Below are 21,449 nucleotides of genomic sequence, written 5' to 3'. Positions count from 1 at the left end.
TATATATTTTTAAAAATAACAGTGGTTCAGCCCTGGCTGGCTTGGCTAAGTGGATAGAGCATCAGCCTGCAGACTGAAGGGTCCCGGGTTCGGTTCCAGCCAAGGGCATATGCCTGGGTTGCGGGCTCCATACCCAGTGGGGGGTGTGCGGGAGGCAGCCAATCAATGATTCTCTCTCATCGTTGATGTTTCTATCTCTCTCTCCTTCTCCCTTCCTCTCTGAAATCAATAAAGAAATATATTCAAAAAAAAAATAACAGTAGTTCAAACAGCAGTTTTCCAAAGGAGACCAGCATGCTTCACTCGCAGTGCCTCTTCCGCTGCGACAGTGACATCTGAACTCCTAATTGCTCCTTTGGAAACGTGTTTCTAGTGGAGCATGTGCTCCCGGGCGCAGCGCTCCGAGGGCAACTCAGGTCGCACCGTGTTTGCATGGCGAAGCTCTGGAAACGGACCCGTTTCTCACCAGAGTGGAAGTGCCAGAACACGGGGTCATCATTTCAGGACCTTTCCATGTCCCCGCCAATCCTCGCTCCCGGTCCCACAGCGCGGCCCTGCCTTCTGTACGGCAGTCAGGAGTCCCAACATGGCGGCCCCCAGGGCGCAGCCGCGATGTGAGCGCGGCCATATTGCCAACGGAAACCGGAAGTGGTTGTCTACGTTCCTTCCAACGCCTCCTTCCTAGGCCGCCGTAGCCGGAGCGGGGCCAGTGCCGCAGTCGGAGCCGTTTGCGGAAACAAAAAGCGTTGGCGCGGCCCCGGTGGGTCTGGGGGGAACCTTCAGGTGAGTGTGTGGCTTTGTGCCTGGAAGTGTTTTCGTTTTGGTCGAAGTTGTGCTTCTCTCAGGGTGGCGTGTGGGCGTGGTGTGTGAAGAATGGAATTGTCGCCGGGGTCGGAGGGGGAGGGCGAAGAGCCCCGGCGGAGGCAGCTGAGCGGAGCCAGATGGCCACGGGATTGGACGCCAGAGGCGGGTGTCTGCGGTCGGGGTGTCCGGGGGGTCGCTGTGGAGGTTAACTCCGTGTCCTGCCGGGGGTTCCCTGCAGGACCCCACTTGTGAGGAATCCGGAGGCGTTTAGGATGATCGCGGTGTCGGATTCAGGTTTGGGAATTTAATGCCCGGCTCGGTATCGGAGCCGGCGCTGGTCCCTGCATGGGAGCGTCCGGCCCGGTTCCGGATGCGTAAGGCGCTGTGATCCGCGTCTGGGATCCCGGGAGGCTGATGAGGGAGAAGTTTTGGACGCGCAGGGCCCCGAGTGTTTCTTTAAGGTTAGGATCGGGGCTGCTGTTTTATTTTTTCCCCCCTTTGTTTTTTGTTTTTCTTTTTAAAATCTATTTTTATTGATTTTAGAGAGGAAGGAAGAGGGAGAGACAGATAGAAACATCAGTGATGAGGGAGAATCATTGATCGGCTGCCTCCTGCATGCTCCTTACCGCGGATGGAGCCAGTAACCTAGGCATGTCTTTTTATTTATTTATATTTTATTGATTTTTTACAGAGAGGAAGGGAAAGGGATAGAGAGTTAGAAACATCGATGAGAGAGAAACATCGATTCAGCTGCCTCCTGCACATCTCCCACTGGGGATGTGCCCTCAACCAAGGTACATGCCCTTGACCGGAATCGAACCTAGGACCCTTCAGTCCGCAGGCTGACACGCTATCCACTGAGCCAAACCGGTCAGGGATGAAGACAGATTTCTTAATTTTTACTTTTCTTTTTTTGAAGATTTCTGAACAGAAATTTATTGCTAGCTCTTTTCAGAGGACAGAAGAAAATGCTCTAGGTGACTGAATTTTTTTTATCTTTGCCTTTCTTCATTAATGGATTTATTGAGGCCTATAAAAAAAAACCCCACTGTACCCATTTTGGCACAGTGGATAGAGCATCAGCCTGCGGACCAAAAGGCCCCAGATTCCATTCCAGGTCAAGAGCGTGTATATTGATTACACGCTTCCCCCAGACCGGGGACCTAGTTGGGACTCATGCAGGAAGCAACCAATTGATATGTTTCTCTCATATTGATATTTCCCTCTCTCTAAAAATCAATGGTGAGGACTAAAAAACAAATAAACAACCCACCTCCATTCATCTGGATGGTTTGTGTGTATGTGAGATGGACAAGAACATTGAACTTTTTTTTTTTCCAAATGTATGTATGTATTTACTTATTTATATTTTTATTGATTTCAGGGAGAGAGAAGGGAGAGGGAGAGAGAGACACATCAGTGATGAGAGAGGGTCATGGATCGGCTGCTTCCTGCATGCCCCACACTGGGGATCGAGCCCGCAACCTGGGCATGTGCCCTGACCGGGAATTGAACCCTGACCTCCTGGTTCCTAGGTTGAAGCTCAACCACTGAGCCACGCCAGCCAGGCTGAACTTCTTAACATTATGGGTATTTCTAATTGGATGAATGCATGGGTAACTGAATGCACAATTACAAAACAGTGGGGGAAAAGTAGGTTAACAGTTCTGAGTATGCCAAACAGTTTATTCTTGTATTATTATCTATTAATTATTGTATTATTTTTCATATGAACAACAGAAAACCTAATTTTGCCACAGTTTGTTTTTACTAGGCATGTAATTATTCAAGTGTATATGGATATAAAACCCCATTAGCTCCATAGATGCAGCCTATAAAGTGAAAATGAGCAGAAAGACTAATATTTCTTCCATATGTGGATGAAAATGGGCCACATACTAAACCTGTCAAGCTCAGAGGAGGCCTGCTTGGAGTCCTTATAAAATCAGAGACCTAAAGTAACCACAAGGATGGTCTGAAATTAAAACTCTTCAACTAAATGCAGTTCATGGTGGTAGTCATGTCTTAGGCTAGAATCTTCCCTCACAAAAGTCAATCTTTCCTGCCCTAACCGGTTTGGCTCAGTGGATAGAGCGTCGGCCTGCGGACTGAGGGGTCCCGGGTTCGATTCCGGTCAGGGGCGTGTGCTTTGGTTGCGGGCACATCCCCGGTGGGTGGGGGCGGGGGGTGCAGGAGGCAGCTGATTGGTGTTTATCTCTCATCGATGTTTCTAACTCTCTATCCCTCTCCCTTCCTCTCTGTAAAAAAATCAATTAAAAAATATATATATCCTATCTAATAATAGAGAAACATGGTAATTAGCCGTACCTCCACTACCCTTCCCATTGGCTAATCAGGACGATATGCAAATTAACTGCCAACCAAGATGGTGGCCGGCAGCCAGGCAGCTTGAAGCGAACAGGAGGCTTGCTTGCTTCAGTGACGGAGGAAGCTAACGTTCCCCGCCTGCCTTGCTGGCCTCTGAGCTTGCAGTTTAAGAAACATTGTTACAAATATAGAAGCTAAACAAAACCCCAGAAACCTGCTTTCAGCCAGCCAGGCTTCAGCCAGCAGGACCGCAACATTGTTTCAATTATAGAACAAACGCAGATCCCTGCTTTCAGCCAGCCAGGATCTCAGAGCTGGAGTGAGCAGGACCACAACAGTGTTACAATTATAGAACCCAAACAAACCAGATACCTGCTTTCAGCAGCCAAGGCCTCAGAGGTAGAGCCAAGCCTCAGAGCTAAAGCTGGCCCAGAATAAAAAAAAAGAAAAAAAGGACAGGTTGGGAGTTTCAGTCACCCGCCAGCCTGAAAACGGCCCTCAGCCCCTCACCCAGACTGGCCAGGCACCCCAGTGGGGACCCCCACCCTGAAGGGTGTGTGACCAGCTGCAAACAGCCATCATCCCCTCATCCAGGCTGGCCAGGCACCCCAGTGGGGACCCCCACCCTGATCCAGGACACCCTTCAGGGCAAACTAGCCGGCCCCCACCCATGCACCAGGCCTCTATCCTATATAGTAAAAGGGTAATATGCCTCCCAGCACCGGAATCAGCGGAGCTGCGAGGCCTCCCTGCACTGGGATCAGCGTGACAGGGGGAGTGCCCAAACCCCCTGATCGCCCTGCAGCTCTGTGTGTGACAGGGGGCGGGGCCACAACCTCCCTATCCTCCCAGCTCTGTTTGTGACAGAGGAAGGCGCCCCAACCCCCTGATCAGCCCTGCTCTGTGCCTGATAGGGGGGAGCTCCCCAACCCCCTGATCGCCCTGGGGCTCTGTGTATGACAGGGTGCAGCGCCCCAACCCTCCCCCCCCATGGGCCCTGCTCTGTATGTGACGTGGTAGAGCCATAACCTCCCCATCGGCCCTGCCGTAAGCGTGACAGTGGCGGCGCTCCAACCCCCTGATCGGCCCTGCTCTGTGGGTGATAAGAGGGTGGCGCCCCAACCCCCTAATCCGCCCTGCTCTGTGTGTGACGGGGCGGTGCTCCAACCCCCTATCGGCCCTACTCTGTGAGTGACAGGGGGGAGCTCCTCAATCCCCTGATCGGCCCTGCTCTGTGTGTGACAGGGTACGGAGCCCCAACCCCCCTGATGGGCCCTGCTCTGTGCGTGAAAGGGGGCAGTGCCCCAACCCCCTTATTGGCCCTGCTCTGTGCGTGATGGGGTGGCGCCGCAACCTCCCTATCGACCCTGCCTTGAGTGTGACAGGGGGCGGCGCCCCAACCCCCCAATCGGCCCTACCCTGAGCATGACTGAGAGTGGCATTGCAACCTCCCAATCTGCCCTGCTCTGTGCATGACAGGGGGCGGTGCCCCAACTCCCCAATCAGCCCTGCTCTGAGCCCGACCAGGGGCTGCACCTAGGGATTGGGCCTGCCCTCTGCCACCCAGGAGTGGGCCTAAGCCAGCAGGTCATTATCTCCCGAGGGGTCCCAGACTGCGAGAGGGCACAGGCCGGGCTGAGGGACCCCTTCTCTCCTCCTAGTGCACATATTTTTGCGCACCGGGCCTCTAGTATCCTATCTAATAAAAGAGAAACATGGTAATTAGCTTACGACCGATACCCTTCCCATTGGCTAATCAGGGTGATATGCAAATTAACTGCCAGCCAAGATGGCGGCCGGCAGCCAGGCAGCTTGAAACTAACATGAGGCTTGCTTGCTTCAGTGACGGAGGAAACCAACGTTCCCCGCCTGCCTTGCCGGCCTCTGAGCCTGCAGTTTGAAACATTGTAACAAATATAGAAGCTAAACAAAACCCCAGAAACCTGCTTTCAGCGAGCCGGGATCTCAGAGCTGGAGTTATACATTGTTTCAATTATAGAACCCAAGCAAACCAGATACCTGCTTTCAGCAGCAGAGGCCTCAGAGCTGGAGCCAGAGCTAAAGCTTGCCCAGAATTAAAAAAAAAAAAAAATGGAGCAGTTGGGCCGAAACCGGTTTGGCTCGGTGGATAGAGCGTCGGCCTGCGGACTGAAGGGTCCCGGGTTCGATTCCAGTCAAGGGCATGTGCCTGGGTTGCGGGCGCGTCCCCAGTGGGGGGTTTGCAGGAGGCAGCTGATCGATGTTTCTCTCTCATCGATGTTTCTGACTCTCTATCCCTCTCCCTTCCTCTCTGTAAAAAATATCAATAAAAATATATTTTAAAAGTCACTCTTCCCCTTAACTGAGCCTATTTTTGTCATTTTGCATCTATAATTGCATACCTTTGGAATGTCAAAGTAATATCATTTTTCTATGTCCCTCAAAGCACAGATAACACACCAGAGCAAAGACCACACATCCCCTCATTGTTGATTGACTGAATTGTTGACTGTTAATTATTCCATACCACTTATGTAAATAAGTATGGGTTTGTCATTTCACTTTTTATCCAACCCTAGAGGTACACCCCCCCTGCTTTTTCCCACCTCCCTAATCTATTATCAGTGGATTTCATGTAACCCACTTATATCTTTCCTTCCTATCTAATAAAAGCCTAATATGCTATGTGTCCAGTTGTCCGGTCAGCCATTCAAGCAATCAAAGGGTAATATGCTAATGATATGCTAAGGCTGCTCAACTGCTCACTATGACATGCACTGACCACCATGGGGCAGTCAACTGGTCGACCAGTTGCTATGACGTGCACTGACCACCAGGGCGCAGTTGCTCTGACCTGTAAGTTAGCTTGCTGCTGGGGTCCACCTGATCGGGACTGAGCGAGACAGGCCGGACACGCCCTGGAGCCCTCCTGTGGTCCCTCTCCAGCTGGCCAGCCTCCCGCATCCCTCCCTGGCCCCAGTTGTGCATCAGTAGGGTCTGTCTGCCTGGCCTGTACCCCCTTGCAATCCGGGCTGAGGGACCCCCTCACCCCCCGCCTCCAAGTGCATTAATTTCATGTACTGGGCCTCTAGTTTGATTATAATGTATAAAATAAAGTGCAGAACTGCCATTTTCTAGAGCATTTTCTCAATCTGTTTAGAGTTTGCTTTCCGGCAGAGGTCATCAGTTTGGCTCTAATAAACTCAAAAATTCTCTACGGTTTTGAATGTGTGTTTCCTTGACACATATCTAAAGGACATCACTCCATTACACAGCATGGAGTTGCTACAGGAATCCCTGACATTTCACGATGTGGCCGTGGACTTCACCTGGGAGGAGTGGCAGCTTCTGGACCTCGAGCAGAAGGACCTGTACAGGGACGTGATGATGGAGACCTACAGCCACCTGGTGTCACTGGGTGAGGACAGTTCCCCTGTGTCACTCAAAAGGAGCCCTGATAGTGGATTTTTCCCCCTCAGCTGCTTAACTCTTTAGTAGAACAGTGGTTCTCAAACTTCCTAATGCCGTGACCCTTCAATACAGTTCCTCATGTTGTCGTGACCCCCAATTTCATTGCTACAAATTGAACATAATGAAAGCATAGTGATTAATCACAAAAACAATATGGAATTATATATGTGTTTTCCGATGGTCTTAGGCGACCCCGCTGCTTTAGAGTGACTACAGATCTCTGAAATGGTAGAATCTCAGATCCTTTTCTTGTGCCAGACAAGAGGGTATAATGTCTCCTCTCCTGAGAGAAAAGTCTTTGTGTTACAGATGTGAGACCTGGTCATTCCCTGCAACATAGCATTCTCCCTTAACAGACCCCCAACTCAATTTAGTATGTCTAAGTCTTCTTTTGTTTTTCATGAGCAGGGTATCACATCAGCAAACCAGAGGCGCTCTTCAAGTTGGAACGAGAGGAAGAACCGTGGACAGTACAGCGTGGACTCCACTGTCTAGTCTCTCCAGGTGAGGGGGTGAGAACCAGCAAGGCAGGCAGCAGGGAAGTCACATTCTAGTCAGGCAGCATCAGAGCTATGACAGTGACTGAGGAAACTCAAACCACCCCTCCATGTATGAGAATGCTTTTTCTTTGTAGATGTTTAGGGGAAATTATACCCCTTTTGTCTCTCCTGAGCTCTGACCCCTGTTTATTTTATTTACATCTTGTTTGTTTGTGTGTTTTTTAAAACATATTGTTATTTATTTCAGAGGGGAAGGAAGAGGGAGAGAGGGAGAGAAATGTCAGTGACGAGAGAGAATCATTGATCGGCTGCCTCCTGCACACTCCCTACTGGGGATCAGCCCACAGCCTGGGCATGTGTGCACTTGACTGAGACGAACCCAGGGCCCTTCAGGGCTACATCTTGTTTTTATTTGCAGAGTTTTCTTCTCCTTAAGATTCTCAGATCTTCTTTCTCCACCGTTACAGTGTCTCTACCTGTGTTATCACTTCTCTTGCTATAATTCCACTTTCCAGACCTTTCTGGAAAGACAGAACTTTGAATTCATCGCTTCTTTCTTGCTACTGGGCCTTCGTACCCTGTTAGAAAATAGTGATTTCCCTCCTTAGCATCCAACCCACCTTGGATGCTGTGCCCTCATGATAAACTGCATTTATGTAATTCTTTGCTCGTCTCCCTCCAAGGTTCTTCATACTCACTTGTCATCACTCGTTAACGTTTTCCCTATTCCCATGAATATTTCCCTCTTTCTGTTCTGTGAAATGGACCCCCAGATTCCTCCTCAATATTGTCTAATGCAGCAGTCGCCAACCAGTGGTCCGTGAGGTCCGAAAGGTTGGTGACCGCTGGTCTAATATACACTTTCTTCTGATGTATTTTACTCATCATCATGGCAGCTGGCCTCTGACTTCTCATTTTGTGTGTGAGAGCAGGAATCATCTTTTTAAGTTATAGTTTCTCTTTCTGCCCTAGATCTTTTAAATGCTATTCAGCCTGGCATCCCTACATGCTGAGCTCTCTTCTTAAACGTCTCTACTGTCTTACTTAATGAATGAGAAAAGATTTTTTTCACGTGCTACATGTACAGTTCCAGCCAAAACTAGGTTATAAGTTATTTCGGCTTCAAATCACGTTCTTCCTAGTTTTCCTAATTCAGATTTTTCTTCATTCTTAGATGTTATTAGTGCATTTATTTTCCAATGGCTTTTGTTTACACATCATATTTTTAGTGCTTTTACTTAGACTTAATTCACATACCATACCACTTACCCATTTAAATGATATAGTTAATTGGTTTTTAGTATAGTCATATAGTATTGCAACCATCACCACAATGAATTTTGGAAAATTTTTATGTACATATTTTCATTGTGGCCTTAATTCCTATAGCTTTGTATTTCATTTCTAAATTAGAAAGGGTGAATCCTTCAGTTCTGTTCTTTTTCAAGATAGTTTTGACTTTTGGATCCTTTAATTTCCCCCTTGAATTTTAGAATCAGATTATGAATTTCTGGGGAGAAAAAAAACCTAGCTTGGTTTTTGATAGGGATTACACTGAATCTGTATCTCAGTTGGGTAGGGATTCCATCTTAACCATGACATACATCCTAGTCCAGAATCATTGGGTGCTTTTCTTTTCTTTCTTTCTTTCTTTCTTTTTTTTTTTTAATTTCTTTATTGGTTAGGGTATTACAAATGTGTCCTCATCCTCCCATTATCCCCCAACCTCCCCCACCCCCACTCATGCTCTCACCCTCCTGTTGTCCGTGTCCATTGGTTAGGCCTATATGCATGCATACATGTCCTTTGGTTGATCTCTTCCCCTTACCCCCACCCTCGCCTACTTTCCCTCTGGGGATTGATAGTCTGATCGCTGTTTCTCTCATTGGGTGCTCTTCTATCTAATTTGGTCTTTAATTTTTTCCCCCCACAACATTTTATAAGCTTCAAAATAAACATTTTACACTTTCCTTACATTTCTTTCTAAGTGAGATATTCCTTTTTATGATATAATGAATGTAATTGTTTTCTGGTTTGCATTTTCCAGTTGTATATTGCTAGGATATAAAAATAAAATTATTTTCCCATCATATTCTGATGACACTTGGCCTAGGTAACCAAGTTTCCTGTCATATGAAATTACAATTTCTCTTTCAGTGATCTCTGTGATACGCTATCATCTTGCTTAGAGAGTTTCTGTCCTCTTCCTAAATACTCATTGTTTTCCATACCTGTGATTGCCTCCTACAATTGAGGTAATTGTTGTATTTTTAAAAAAACTTGTATTTTGATAGCCTAATATTTTCAAAGCTAACAGCAGTACAAAAAAAAATTTTAATAAATAGACATCATTATTTTGTTCTCCATAGAAGTACTATATAATAAATAATAAACATATCCTAGGGTAAAAATTGCTATATGGAAAATTAATATAGCCAGTGCAACACTGTGGGTGTTTATCCTGGAACTGTGCTTTTAGGAGTGGGAATGGCTCTTTGATAAGCTGCCTTTGAGCTCACAGATGAGGGATCTGAGCCAGCTTCCAAGACCTTTTAAAATGTGAAACAATGGGAAGTTCAAAGAACTGGATCTGGAATGTGAGGAACTGGATCACTTTGCCTGTAATGTAGAAGGGAGACATTATGATGGAGGGAAGTGTACTGTTATACATATGGTTGCAATTTGTGACAGGAAAACAATACAGATGAAAGTTACTAAAGATAAAAGGTATATAGGAAAACATTCAGGAGTCACATGAAACATGCTACATTGTTGAAACTAATCCTGTTTCTAAAGTTAAGAGACAAGAAGCAGAAATAGCAGAGGTGCTCTCCTATTAACCTTAAAGCAAACTGCCATGTTGTGGAGAGGGTCACCTTTCAGGACACAGCATGCCATCTCTGGGAGGTGACAGCCTCAGTCCCACAACCACAGGAACTAAATTCTGCTCACCATCGGTGAACTTGGAAGGGGTCCCAGTGCCAGATAAGATCCCAAATCTTACTGACATATTCATGTAGTCTTGAGACCTTGAGAAAAGGACCCAATGAGTCTATGGTTGGACTTTTGACTTATGGAGACAGATAATAAATGTTTATTGTCTTAAAAAATTTCTCAATTCTCCCAGCAATGATGTTGGGGACACATGCAAAGGATTGCCTACCAGGGAAGCTGATTCAGCTGGTGTCTCTAGCTCCTAAAGTCAAAAGGTTGCAGTGTTTTCCTAAGCCTCAGGCACACAAAAACAGTCCTGGGCCATAAATTTAATTGTTCACATAAACTCTCTGGTATGGCCTAAGACCTCGGTTATAAAAACACTTCTACCAGGCAGGGATTCTCCAGGGAATCAGAGGTTTATCTTCTAATCAGTCAGGGCCAGTCCTTTCTTTGGAATGTGTAGCAATGGTGTGACCCAGGCCCACTGAGTTAACACTTTAATGCAAGGCACCCATCCTCTTTTTGTAGGAACATAACACAGTATGTTCCAACCAGACCATTAGTTGGGGTCTTGATAATTTATTTATTGTATTATTATTTTTAAATTATTGTATCATTTTCCATATGTAAACCTATTTTTGCCCCACCCTATATATCCTGATTCCCTCCACCTCTTAAATTTCCATTGCTCCTTTAACCAAGTTTCACAGACTGTGGTTGCTTTATTTTATTTTATTTATTTATTTTTTAAATATATTTTTATTGATTTCAGAGAGGAAGGGAGAGGGAGAGAGAGATAGAAACATTAATGATGAGAGAGAATCATCGATCAGCTGCCTCTTGCACGCCCCCTTCTGGGGATCGAGCCTGCAACCCAGGCATGTGCCCCTGACCAGAATCAAACCCCTAACACTTCAGTCCACAGGCCAACGCTCTATCCACTGAGCCAAGCCGGCCAGGGCTGTGGTTACTTTTATTATTTTGCTTCAAGTGTCTGTACCTAGAATTATTAAACTTGGATTTCCTACAAATTTAACTCAAATAGCATACTATCCACCTTAAAATAGTATCAGAACCTACAAGTTAAGAGTTCATTGTCCCTTTACATGCCAAACACAAGTTCTGATTGTCACCTGTGCTTCTGACCAACTGGCTATAGATTGGAAGTTCTCATGAGCCCCTCCTTAGTTCAATTAATTTGGTAGAGCATCTCACAGAACTCAGAGAAATACTTACTTATATTTACCAGTTTATTATAATGGATACTGACTATAATAATAAAAGTGTAATATGCTAATTAGACCGGACAGCCGAATGACCTTCCAGACATCATTCCGGACGTCCTTCTAGACAAAGCCCTAGCAAGGGGGGCGAGGTTGAGGTGGTTAGGGGCAAGCAGGCAAGCAGTTAGGGGTAATCAGGCAGGCAGGCAGAGTGATTAGGGTTGATCAGGCAGACAGAGTGATTAGGGGTGATTAGGCAGGCAGGCAGAGTGGTTGGGGTGATCAGGTAGGCAGGCAGGCGAGCAGTTAGGAGCCAGATGTCCCGGATTGTGAGAGGGATGTCCTACTACCGGTTTTAAGTCCAATCTCGCAGGGATCAGGTTTAAACTGACAGTCAGACATCCCTTGAGGGGTCCCAGATTGTGAGAGGGTGCAGGCTGGGCTGAGGGACACCCCCCAATGCATGAATTTTGTGCAACAGGCCTCTAGTAGGTATATAATAGAAGGTCTGAACGATTCTTGAAATTGGGAACTTCTGTCCCCTTGCAACCTGGGTAACCACCCATTGGGCACATAATGTGTTCACTAACCCAGGATCTGATCAGATCTGGTTAAGAATTTTTAAAACATATTTTTATTGATTTCAGAGAGGAAGGGAGAGAAGCTAGAAACATCAATGATGAGAGAGAATTATCAATCAGCTGCCTCCTGCATGCCCCTTACTGGAGATCAAGCCTGCAATGCAGGCATGTGCCCTCCACCGGAATCGAACCTAGGACCCTTCAGTCCACAGGCTGACACTCTATCCACTGAGCAAAACTGGCTAGGGCAGGTTAAGAAATTTTTATACAGGGTATTTGATTATTAATAACAGCCAGAAGATCCTTGAGGTTAGGGGAAACCTTGTTCTTGCCCCAAAAGCCTAAATAAACATCTTGGGCTTTATGGGAGGAATCAGTCCACTACCCTTCCTTCCTGTGCCTCCCTAGGAGAATATAACTGCCATGTCTTCCAGTGCTTTGACAAAACCTAGATACGTGGCCTTTAGGCCAAAGATCTGCAATATCATATTGTTGGAGCCATCATTGTATCACTGGGAGTTGCAGCTTTCTGTCAGTTTGCTGAGGCTAAACCAAGAAAGGTGGCATACATAGATTTCTACAGAAATTATGATTCTGTGAAAGATTTTGAGTGGGTGAGGAAGACATATCTTTCAAAGTGCAAAGTGATCTTGGAATGCAAATAATTTCTTTGTGTTGAATTCCAGGGAAGTCTGTCACTGTCCCATGTTCCTGAACTATGAAAGATGGAGATTTGATCTAAGGAATAGTTTCTTTTGTAAATAAACCATTAAGAAATACTTTGGACAGGGGAGGGGGGGAATAAGTAAAAAGAAAAAACAAAGGAAACCACCACCATGGGGTCTAGGAAACCTTAAGGACATGCTAGAGAGAAGAAAGGAAGGGGGACAGGAGAGTGAGAGAGAAGGAGAGATTGGTTGCCTTCTGTTTGCTCCTTGACCAGGAATCAAACCCACAACCCAGATATGTGTCCTGACCAGGAATTGAGGCATGCACAGGATAATGTTCAATCAACTGAGCCACTCCGGCTGGGGGAAAAAAAATGGTTTTAATAGAGCTTTAATTTTTATGTCCTCCATCCTTTCTCAGAAGTCAGTGGGTAGAGCTGAAAGTCCAAGTTACTAATCAATTGGTCTTTGTGGTGACTAGATCCATCCTGAAGCTTTGTAGTATTATTAGTATAAACTCACTGTTATAAAACGGTTTGTGGGGTTTTTTTTATGTTTAGCAAATGATACTATCACTTAGGAAATTATACAGTTTAACAAGCTTATTGTCAAGTACTGTGGACATAGACCAAATTTATTTCTTATTCTACAACACATAGGCTTGTCAGTAAATAATTACTCCACATGAAGGCATTTGTAATGTTTTATTTCAAACTAAGTTTATGAGAGATTACAGAATGATTCACTTTTCTCTTCTGTCCTAGTAGAAGGTACAGTTGGTGATTCTCTGCAGTATCCCTTGCAAAGTCGAAGCATTCAGAGTCTGGAAACATGCTGTGAAAATAGTATGTTTGGAGATATTGTTAATCAGAGCAAAGGTAATTTCCTATTAAAGCAAAATCACAATATGTTTGAGATGCATGAAAAACTTCCAATATCAAAGTTAAGTTTTGAAAACCAAAACAGAAATTGTAACATAAAGAACTTTGTTGAGTTGAAAGGAGAGGACACACCCATTCTGCATGCTAACCATGAACAATTTTACACTGAAATTATATTGCCTGTCAGCACCAAACCCATCAATAATAAGTCGCAAACCATTCAGGAACAGAGAACTCACCACATTGAGAAAGTCCACATATGCCCTGAATGTGGGAAAACCTTCATGAAAATGTCTCAGCTCACTGATCATCAGAGAGTTCATTCTAGAGAAAAACCTAATGGATGCTGTCCATGTAGTAAAGCCTTCTCTAGAAAGTCCAGGCTCACTGCCCATCCAAGAATTCATAATGAACTGAAACAGTATGAATGCACTAAATGTGACAAAACCTTCCTCAGGCCATCACAGTTCAGTATACATCAGAAAACTCACATGGGACAGAAATCTTATGTGTGCAGTGAATGTGGTAAAGCATTCATCAAAAAGTCTCGGCTCATTTATCATCAGCGAAGTCATACAGGAGAGAAACCCCATGGGTGCAGTTTATGTGGCAAGAACTTCTCTACAAAGTTTAGTCTCACTACCCATCAAAAAATTCATACAGGAGAGAAACCCCATGTATGCAATATATGTGGAAAGACCTTCTCTACAAAGTTTTGTCTCACTAAACATCAAAACACTCACACAGGAGAGAAACCCCATGGATGCAGTCTATGTGGGAAGACCTTCTCTACTAAGTTTAGTCTTACTACCCATCAGAAAACTCATACAGGAGAGAAACCTTATACATGCACAGAATGTGGAAAAGGCTTTTCAGTGAAGCGTGGCCTCATCCTACATCAACGAACTCATACTGGAGAGAAACCCTACATATGTAATGAGTGTGGGAAAGACTTCACCTGGAAGAACACTCTAATCAGACATCAGCGAGCACATACAGGAGAGAAGCCCTATGTATGTATTGTATGTGAAAAAGGCTTCACCATGAAGACTGATCTCACTGTACATCGAAGAACTCATACTTTAGAGAAACCGTATGTATGTAGTGAATGTGGGAAAGGCTTCTCAATGAAGCACTGCCTCATTGTACATCAGCGAATTCATACTGGAGATAAACCTTATGTATGTAATGAGTGTGGGAAAAGCTTCCCCTGGATGTGCCCTCTCATCAGACACCAACGAGCACATACAGGAGAAAAACCCTATGTATGCAATGTATGTGGAAAAGGCTTCAGTATGAAGGGGGGTCTCACTGTCCATGAGCAAACTCATACTTCTGAGAAACCATACATGTGTAAAGAATGTGGGAAAGGCTTTACTCAGAAGTACAAACTCAGTTTACATCGGCGCATTCACACGGGAGAGAAACCCTATGTGTGCAATGAATGTGGAAAAGCCTTCGCAGTGAAAAACAAGCTGATTGTACATCAGCGGATTCATACGGGAGGGAAACCTCGTATGTTGTAGTGAATGTGGGAAAGGCTTCCTCTTAAGGAGCCCGGCCATCTGACAACAGCAAACATACAGGAGAGAAGCCTTATGTATGTAGTGTATGTGGAAATGGCTTCACCATGAAGAATGATCTCAGTGTACATTGGCGCACTTATATGTAAGAGAAACCTTAAGTATTCAATGAATGTGTCAAAGGCTAACCTGGAAAAAGCATGCTCATTGCACCTCTGCAAATTCATATGCAGATAAACTATATGCCATGAATGGACTTCACCATGAAGAATACTCTAAGTATACATCAACAAATTCATACCACAGAGAAGCCATACAAATGCAATGGATGTGGTGAAGGCTTTAGGAAAAAGATATGCCTCGTGCAACATCAAACATTTCACTAAGGAAAGACTTTTCATGTTCTGAACGTGGGAAATTCTCATTGTGCAAAAATAATATCATTACCCATCAGAATGAACATAGAGAAACACTATGAATGCAATAAAGATGGGAAAGCCTTCACTATGAAGTCAAGTTTCAATGTTCATCAAAGAAAACATACAGGAGACTGACCCTAGGGATGCAACGATTGTGGTAAAGCTTTTCCTGACTTGTCCTTATCTATATATAAAGAGCCAGGGTCATCACATCACAACCGAAGGTTCAACCAACTGGAAGTCAGTGCTGGGTTGCTGTGGTGACCCAGCAACAGCGACCCAGCACTGATTGCCACTACTGTGGATGCCCTGATACAGCAGTGACTGCTGAGGGGCTGCGGATCACACCCGAAGAGAGGTCTGGAAAGAGAGAGACAGGGTCTGATCCGTAGCCTCCATGGCAGCTTTTGATCAGCACTTCCCCCTCTCTTTTGCTCCGGGCCTGGCCAGCAGCTGGCCTCTTTCTCTTGGCCTCTGCTGGGGCTGCTGATCAGCCCTGCCTTTCTGATCAGTTCCACTGATAGGCTCAGAGACGCTGACTGGCATAGAAACCGACCAGTCAGAACCAAATATGGGTGAAGTGTGAGGAGCCAATGGCTGCCTAGGAGGTGGAGCTTTTGACGCTGACTGGCATAGAAACTGACCAGTTAGAACCTCATCTGGGTGAACTGCAAGGGCAGAACCTAAGGTGGGGGCTGAGGAGGGGTTTTAAGGCTAACAGCTGTTTGGTGTAAGGTGTAAGAAAGCAGTTCAATTTTTTGATGACCGGTTTGGCAGTATAGTGCATGGCTGGTTATCAGTCCCGATGTAGGTATTATGTATTTTTGTCTGCCAAGAGCACTCCTCCTGATGAAAAAGGCTCCCCCCCCCACCCCCATTTAAGCAATCTTATCCTATATAATCTATCTATACTACTAAAAGGGTAATATGCTAATTAGACTGGGTCAACTGGCCATCTTCCGGACACCCGACTTCCTTTTGGACAAAGCCATGGTGGTGGGGGCTGAGGTAGAGGCCGTTAGGGGCGATCAGGCTGACGGGAGGGCAGTTTGATGCGAGCTCAGGCTGGCAGGGGAGGGCTGTTGGGGGCAACCTGGCTGACGGGAGGGAAATTGGGAGCGAGATCAGGCAGGCAGGGGAGAGCAGTTAGGGGCAAAATCAGGCTGGTAGGCGAGGGCTGTTGAGGGTGAGATCAGACCAGCAGGGGAGGGCAGTTGGGGGCAACCAGGCCGGCAGGGGAGGGCAGTTGCAGGCAAGATCAGGCTGGCAAGGAAGGGCAGTTGGGACGAGATCAGACTGGCAGGGGAGGGCTGTTGAGGGAGACATCAGGCTAGCAGGGGAGGGCATTTGGGGAGAGATCAGGCTGGCAAGGGAGGGCAGTTAGGGGTAATCAGGCAGGCAGAGGCAGATGGGGGTGAGATCAGCCTGGCAGGGGAGATCAGTTGGGGCGAGATCAAGCTGTAGGGGATGGCGGTTGGGGTCGATCAGGCAGGCAGAGGTGGTTAGGGGCGATCATGCAGGCAGGCAGGTGAGCAGTTAGGAGCCAGCGGTCCCAGATTGTGAGAGGGATGTCCGATTGGAGAGGGTGCAGGCTGGGCTGAGGGACTCCCCCCGCGCTCTGCACAAATTCCGTACCCTGGGCCACTAGTTAAACATAAGAGAATTTACAGGTAGTTGCTTTGTGGAAAACCTGTAGGCCCTCAAGATAATAGTATGCAAAGAACAATAGCTCAATACAAAGAATATAGTGCTGTATTTATTGACCAGTTACCTCTTATTTTATATTGATGAAAAAATTTATAAACCTCAGATATAATCAACATTGATGAAAATATTTTAGGAGAGTATATGTCTAAAGAGTGTTTTCTGAGGTAAATCCAATGAATGTGACAGAATGAAAAACACTTGGAAGAACATCTCATATGTGATCATTAGAAATCAAGAATGAGTGAATATTTTTAAAAAAATATATTTTATTGATTTTTTACAGAGAGGAAGGTAGAAGGATAGAGTTAGAAACATCGATGAGAGAGAAACATTGATCAGCTGCCTCCTGCACACTCCCTACTGGGGATGTGCCCGTAACCAAGGCACATACCCCCCACCAGAATCGAACCTGGGACCCCCCCAGTTCATAGGCCGACGCTCTATCCACTGAGCCAAACCGGTCAGGGCAGGAAAGTAAGACATTATTAGAAATCAGTTGACACTACAGCTAGTCACTACTTGGGCAGTGAATATAGCATGGTTTGCAGTAATTCATGTTGCCTTGTCATTTGCCAGGAAATCCATGCAGAAATAACTGACAAACACATTCAATTCGGTGGTCTTTAGCAAAACTTCAGGTAACTTAATCAAGGAAAGAAGCCTTGAATGAAAAAGCATTGTCACAAGTCTAAACAGTTAATATACCTCACAAACAATTGGAGACAGGATACCTTCAGCCATATTTCTAGTTGCTTTGCCAATGATTTTGTAAGTTTTTTTTTTAAATATATTTTATTGATTTTTTACAGAGAGGAAGGGAGATGGATAGAGAGTTAGAAACGTTGATGAGAAAGAAACATCGATCAGCTGCCTCCTGCACACCTACTACTGGGGATGTGCCCGCAACCAAGGCACACGCCCTTGACTGGAATCGAACCTGAGACTCTTGAGTCCACAGGCTGACGCTCTATCCACCGGTCAGTGCTGATTTTGTAAGTTTTAAACTGGCAGTTTCTTTCACCATGGATTAAATTTTAATATATACAACACAGGAGTGGTCTATGCTTATTTCATGGTGTTAATAAACTTTGGAATTTCTTTACTTCATATTTTGTGTTATTTCAGAATATTTGAAGTACTTGAAAATGAAACTGAGCCTGGCTGGTGTGGTTCAGTTGTTGAGTGTCAACCCATGAACCAAGAGGTCACTGGTTCAAATCCCAGTCAGGGCACATGCCCACATTTTGGGCTGAAACCACAGTAGGGTTTCAATCATCGATGTTTTTATCTCTAGCCCTCTCCCGCTCAATCCAAAGCTCAATAAAAACACATTTTTAGAAAATTAAGCAATATATTAATTTTATGAAAACAACAGCACATTTAGATGTGTTTCATCAAGTTTATAAGTAGCATCAAGTGGTTTATAAAATGAAATATTAAAAAAATATGTATGTATTTTTTATTCAGTTGTAGAGAGGAAGGGAGAGGGAGAGAAAAACCCACCTTTTTTTTGTTGTTAATCCTCACCTGAGAATATTTTTCCCGTTGATTTTTATAGTGGAAGGGTGAGAAGAAAACATCCTTGTGAGAGAGACACAGCAATTGGTTGCCTCCTGCATTTCCCGAACCAGGATAGGAATTGAACCTGCAATTCAGGTATGTGCACTTGACCAGATTCAAACACAAGACCCTTCAGTGGGTGGGCCAGTGCTCTAAAATCTGAGCCTCACTGGACAGGGTTAGAGGGAAAAAAAACCCTTGTTAAAAAAATAGGCATTTTTGCCCCAGCTGGTTTGGCTCAGTGGATAGAGCGTAGGCCTGCAGATTGAAGGGTCCCAGGTTCGTTTCCGGTCAAGGGCATATACCTTGATTGCGGGCACATCCCCAGTAGGGAGTGTGCAGGAAGCAGCTAAATTGATGTTTCTCTCTCATCGATGTTTCTGACTCTCTATCCCTCTCCCTTTCTCTCTAAAAAAATCAAAATATATTTTTTAAAAATAGGCATTTTAAAAAAATGTGTTCTTGATTTTAAGAGAGAGAGAGAAATGTCAATGTGAGAGAAACACATTGATTAGTTGCCTCCTGCACATGCCTTGACCATGGCCTGGGGTGGGGAGGAGCCTGCAACCCAGGTATATGCCATTGACTGGAATTGAACCTGGGACCCTTCAGTCCACAGGCTGACACTCTATCCACTGAGCCAAACCGGCAAGGGCCTGATTGTTAAGAGATGAGAAAATTAACCTAAGCTTTGGCTCTCGTGAAAACTTGGCTACACTGAAATTCTTCTTACAGCAAAGTGTGTGTGTGTGTTTTTCAATTCATGCCAACTTGGGGAGATACTGGTGAGCTAAGAAAGATAGAGTAAGATGTGAGCAGAACAATTTAGAATTGTAGAAAAATAGCCATAGCAGCAAGTTTCATTCTTTCAACAGTTTTTTTAAAATATATTTTTATTGATTTGAGAGAGTAAGGGAGAGAGAGAAACATCAATGATGACAGAGAATCATTGATCAGCTGCCTACTGCACACCCCACATTGGGGATGGAGTCCACAACCCAGGCATGTGCCCTTGACTGGAATCGAATCTGGGCTGACTCTTTATCCACTGAGCCAAACCAGCTAGGGCTCAACAGTCTTTTATTAATAATGTCACTGCTTCAGAGGCTGTGTTACAGAGCAGTGAATAAAGGAATAGGTTCCCTACCAGGCTTCATCAAAGGCTTTATTTAAAGGGTAGCCAGTCACTGAAGAGAAAATATTCTATGTTATAGTAAATTCTTAGGTGACAGGTGATGTGAAAACACAGAAGTGGTCAAATCTAGGTTTATAGTTCTAATAAAATATTACAAGAATAATCATACAATAATAAATTGTGTTTTGCATACTCACAACTATAAACCTACTTTTTCTGCCCTGTATAAACTGAGCAGCACTCAGGAATGACAAGCATGTGGCTCCTGAAGATTTTAAGAGCACACATTTAAAGGAGAGGTGCCCTGACTGGTTTGGCTTAGCAGGTAGAGTGTTAGCCTGTGCATAGAGGGGTTCCGGGTTCGATTCCAGTCGGGGGCACATGCCCTGGTTATGGGCTTGATCCCCAATGGGGAGTGTGCAGGAGGCGGAAAATCAGTGATTCTCTCATCATTGACGTTTCTATCTCTCTCTCCCTTACTCTCTCAAATCAATTAAAAAATATATATTCGTTTATAAATAAATAACATAAAGGAAGGGAGCAAAGGGATTTGAGTATATTGGGAAGATGTTTCATGGACAAGAAAGTGCTGCCCAGTGTTCCCATGCCAGCCGTTCACCAGGAGTGTCAGACTCGGACCATTGTTTCAGTTGCAGGATGCGGGAGATTATTTTTATTTAGAACTGACTTCTATAATTTATGGCAAGTTTAAAAAAATTTTAAACTCTCTGTTAGATTATTTAGGGTTTTTTGTTTTGTTTTCTTAATATATTTTCATTGATTTTAGAGAGAAAGGGAGAAGGAGAGACATATAGAAACATCAGTGATGAGACAGAATTATTGATCAGCTTCCTCCTGCACACTCCACACTGGGTATCTAGCCCACAACCCGGGCATGTAACATGACCAGAATCGAACTCTGACCTGGTTCACAGGTTGATGTTCAAACACTGAAACACGCCAGCCAGCAAGAATTATTATTGATTTTAATAATTATTTCACAGATGCATACCCATAACTACTTTTTATATTTTGTGTGATTTTTTTTAAGTTTCTGAGTTATACATGGCTCAACTTTCATTATGAATATAGATTTCATTTACTCTAAATATTGTTTATAAATATGTTCATAGTCTCATCACATTGAAATGTCTAAAACATCATCACACCTGACATGTTAGATATGTTTATAAAGGACAAATTTTTTTTCACTATGAGAATTACAATAGCATTTTCTCATGAAGAAAACCACCAATAACAAAAGTCAATTTTTCCACTTTTTAAAAATTTATTTATCTTAGTTGATGTTCAAATTAAAACGAAACAGTAGAGTTCCATTTAAAGTTTATATTATGCCCTGGCAGGTGTTTCTAAGTGGATTGAGAGTCCTCCCATGGATCAACAGATCCTGGAGTTCCATTCCTGGTCAGGGCACATCCCCAGATTGTGGACTCAGTCCCCAATAGGGGGCGTGCAGGGGACAGCCAAAGGATGTGTCTCTCTCATGGTGTCTGTATCTCTCCCCTTCTATCAAAAAAATAAAGTTTCTATTATGCATCTTAGTTCTTTTTTATTTCAAAAGTCTGTCCTGTATTCCTATGTTATATTTTTCCTATTCATATATGATGGTTTAAGTAGGTCATTTTGGGATAAAATGTTCTAGACCCTAATGCATTCATACCTCTTTATTATGAGTCGCTGTATTGGGCTCAGGGATCACGTGTTTTCATTTG

At 44.5% G+C, this 21,449-nt stretch overlaps 1 protein-coding gene across 1 annotated transcript; it reads left to right on the top strand.

Moving 5' to 3' along the window:
• Positions 1-674: 674 nt before the first annotated feature.
• On the top strand, positions 675-15,361 carry LOC132216100 (zinc finger protein 615-like). The gene is made up of 4 exons (XM_059665191.1): positions 675-783; positions 6,387-6,529; positions 6,991-7,086; positions 13,259-15,361. Exons 2-4 carry the CDS (start codon positions 6,388-6,390, stop codon positions 14,896-14,898), a joined length of 1,878 nt encoding a protein of 625 aa, XP_059521174.1. The 5' UTR covers positions 675-783; position 6,387; the 3' UTR covers positions 14,899-15,361.
• The last annotated feature ends 6,088 nt before the right edge of the window (positions 15,362-21,449 follow it).

Source organism: Myotis daubentonii, chromosome 15 (assembly GCF_963259705.1).
Source record: "Myotis daubentonii chromosome 15, mMyoDau2.1, whole genome shotgun sequence".
Lineage (NCBI taxonomy): Eukaryota > Metazoa > Chordata > Mammalia > Chiroptera > Vespertilionidae > Myotis > Myotis daubentonii.
Note: the sequence above shows the minus strand (reverse complement) of the source record. Positions and strands in the feature narration are given on the sequence as shown.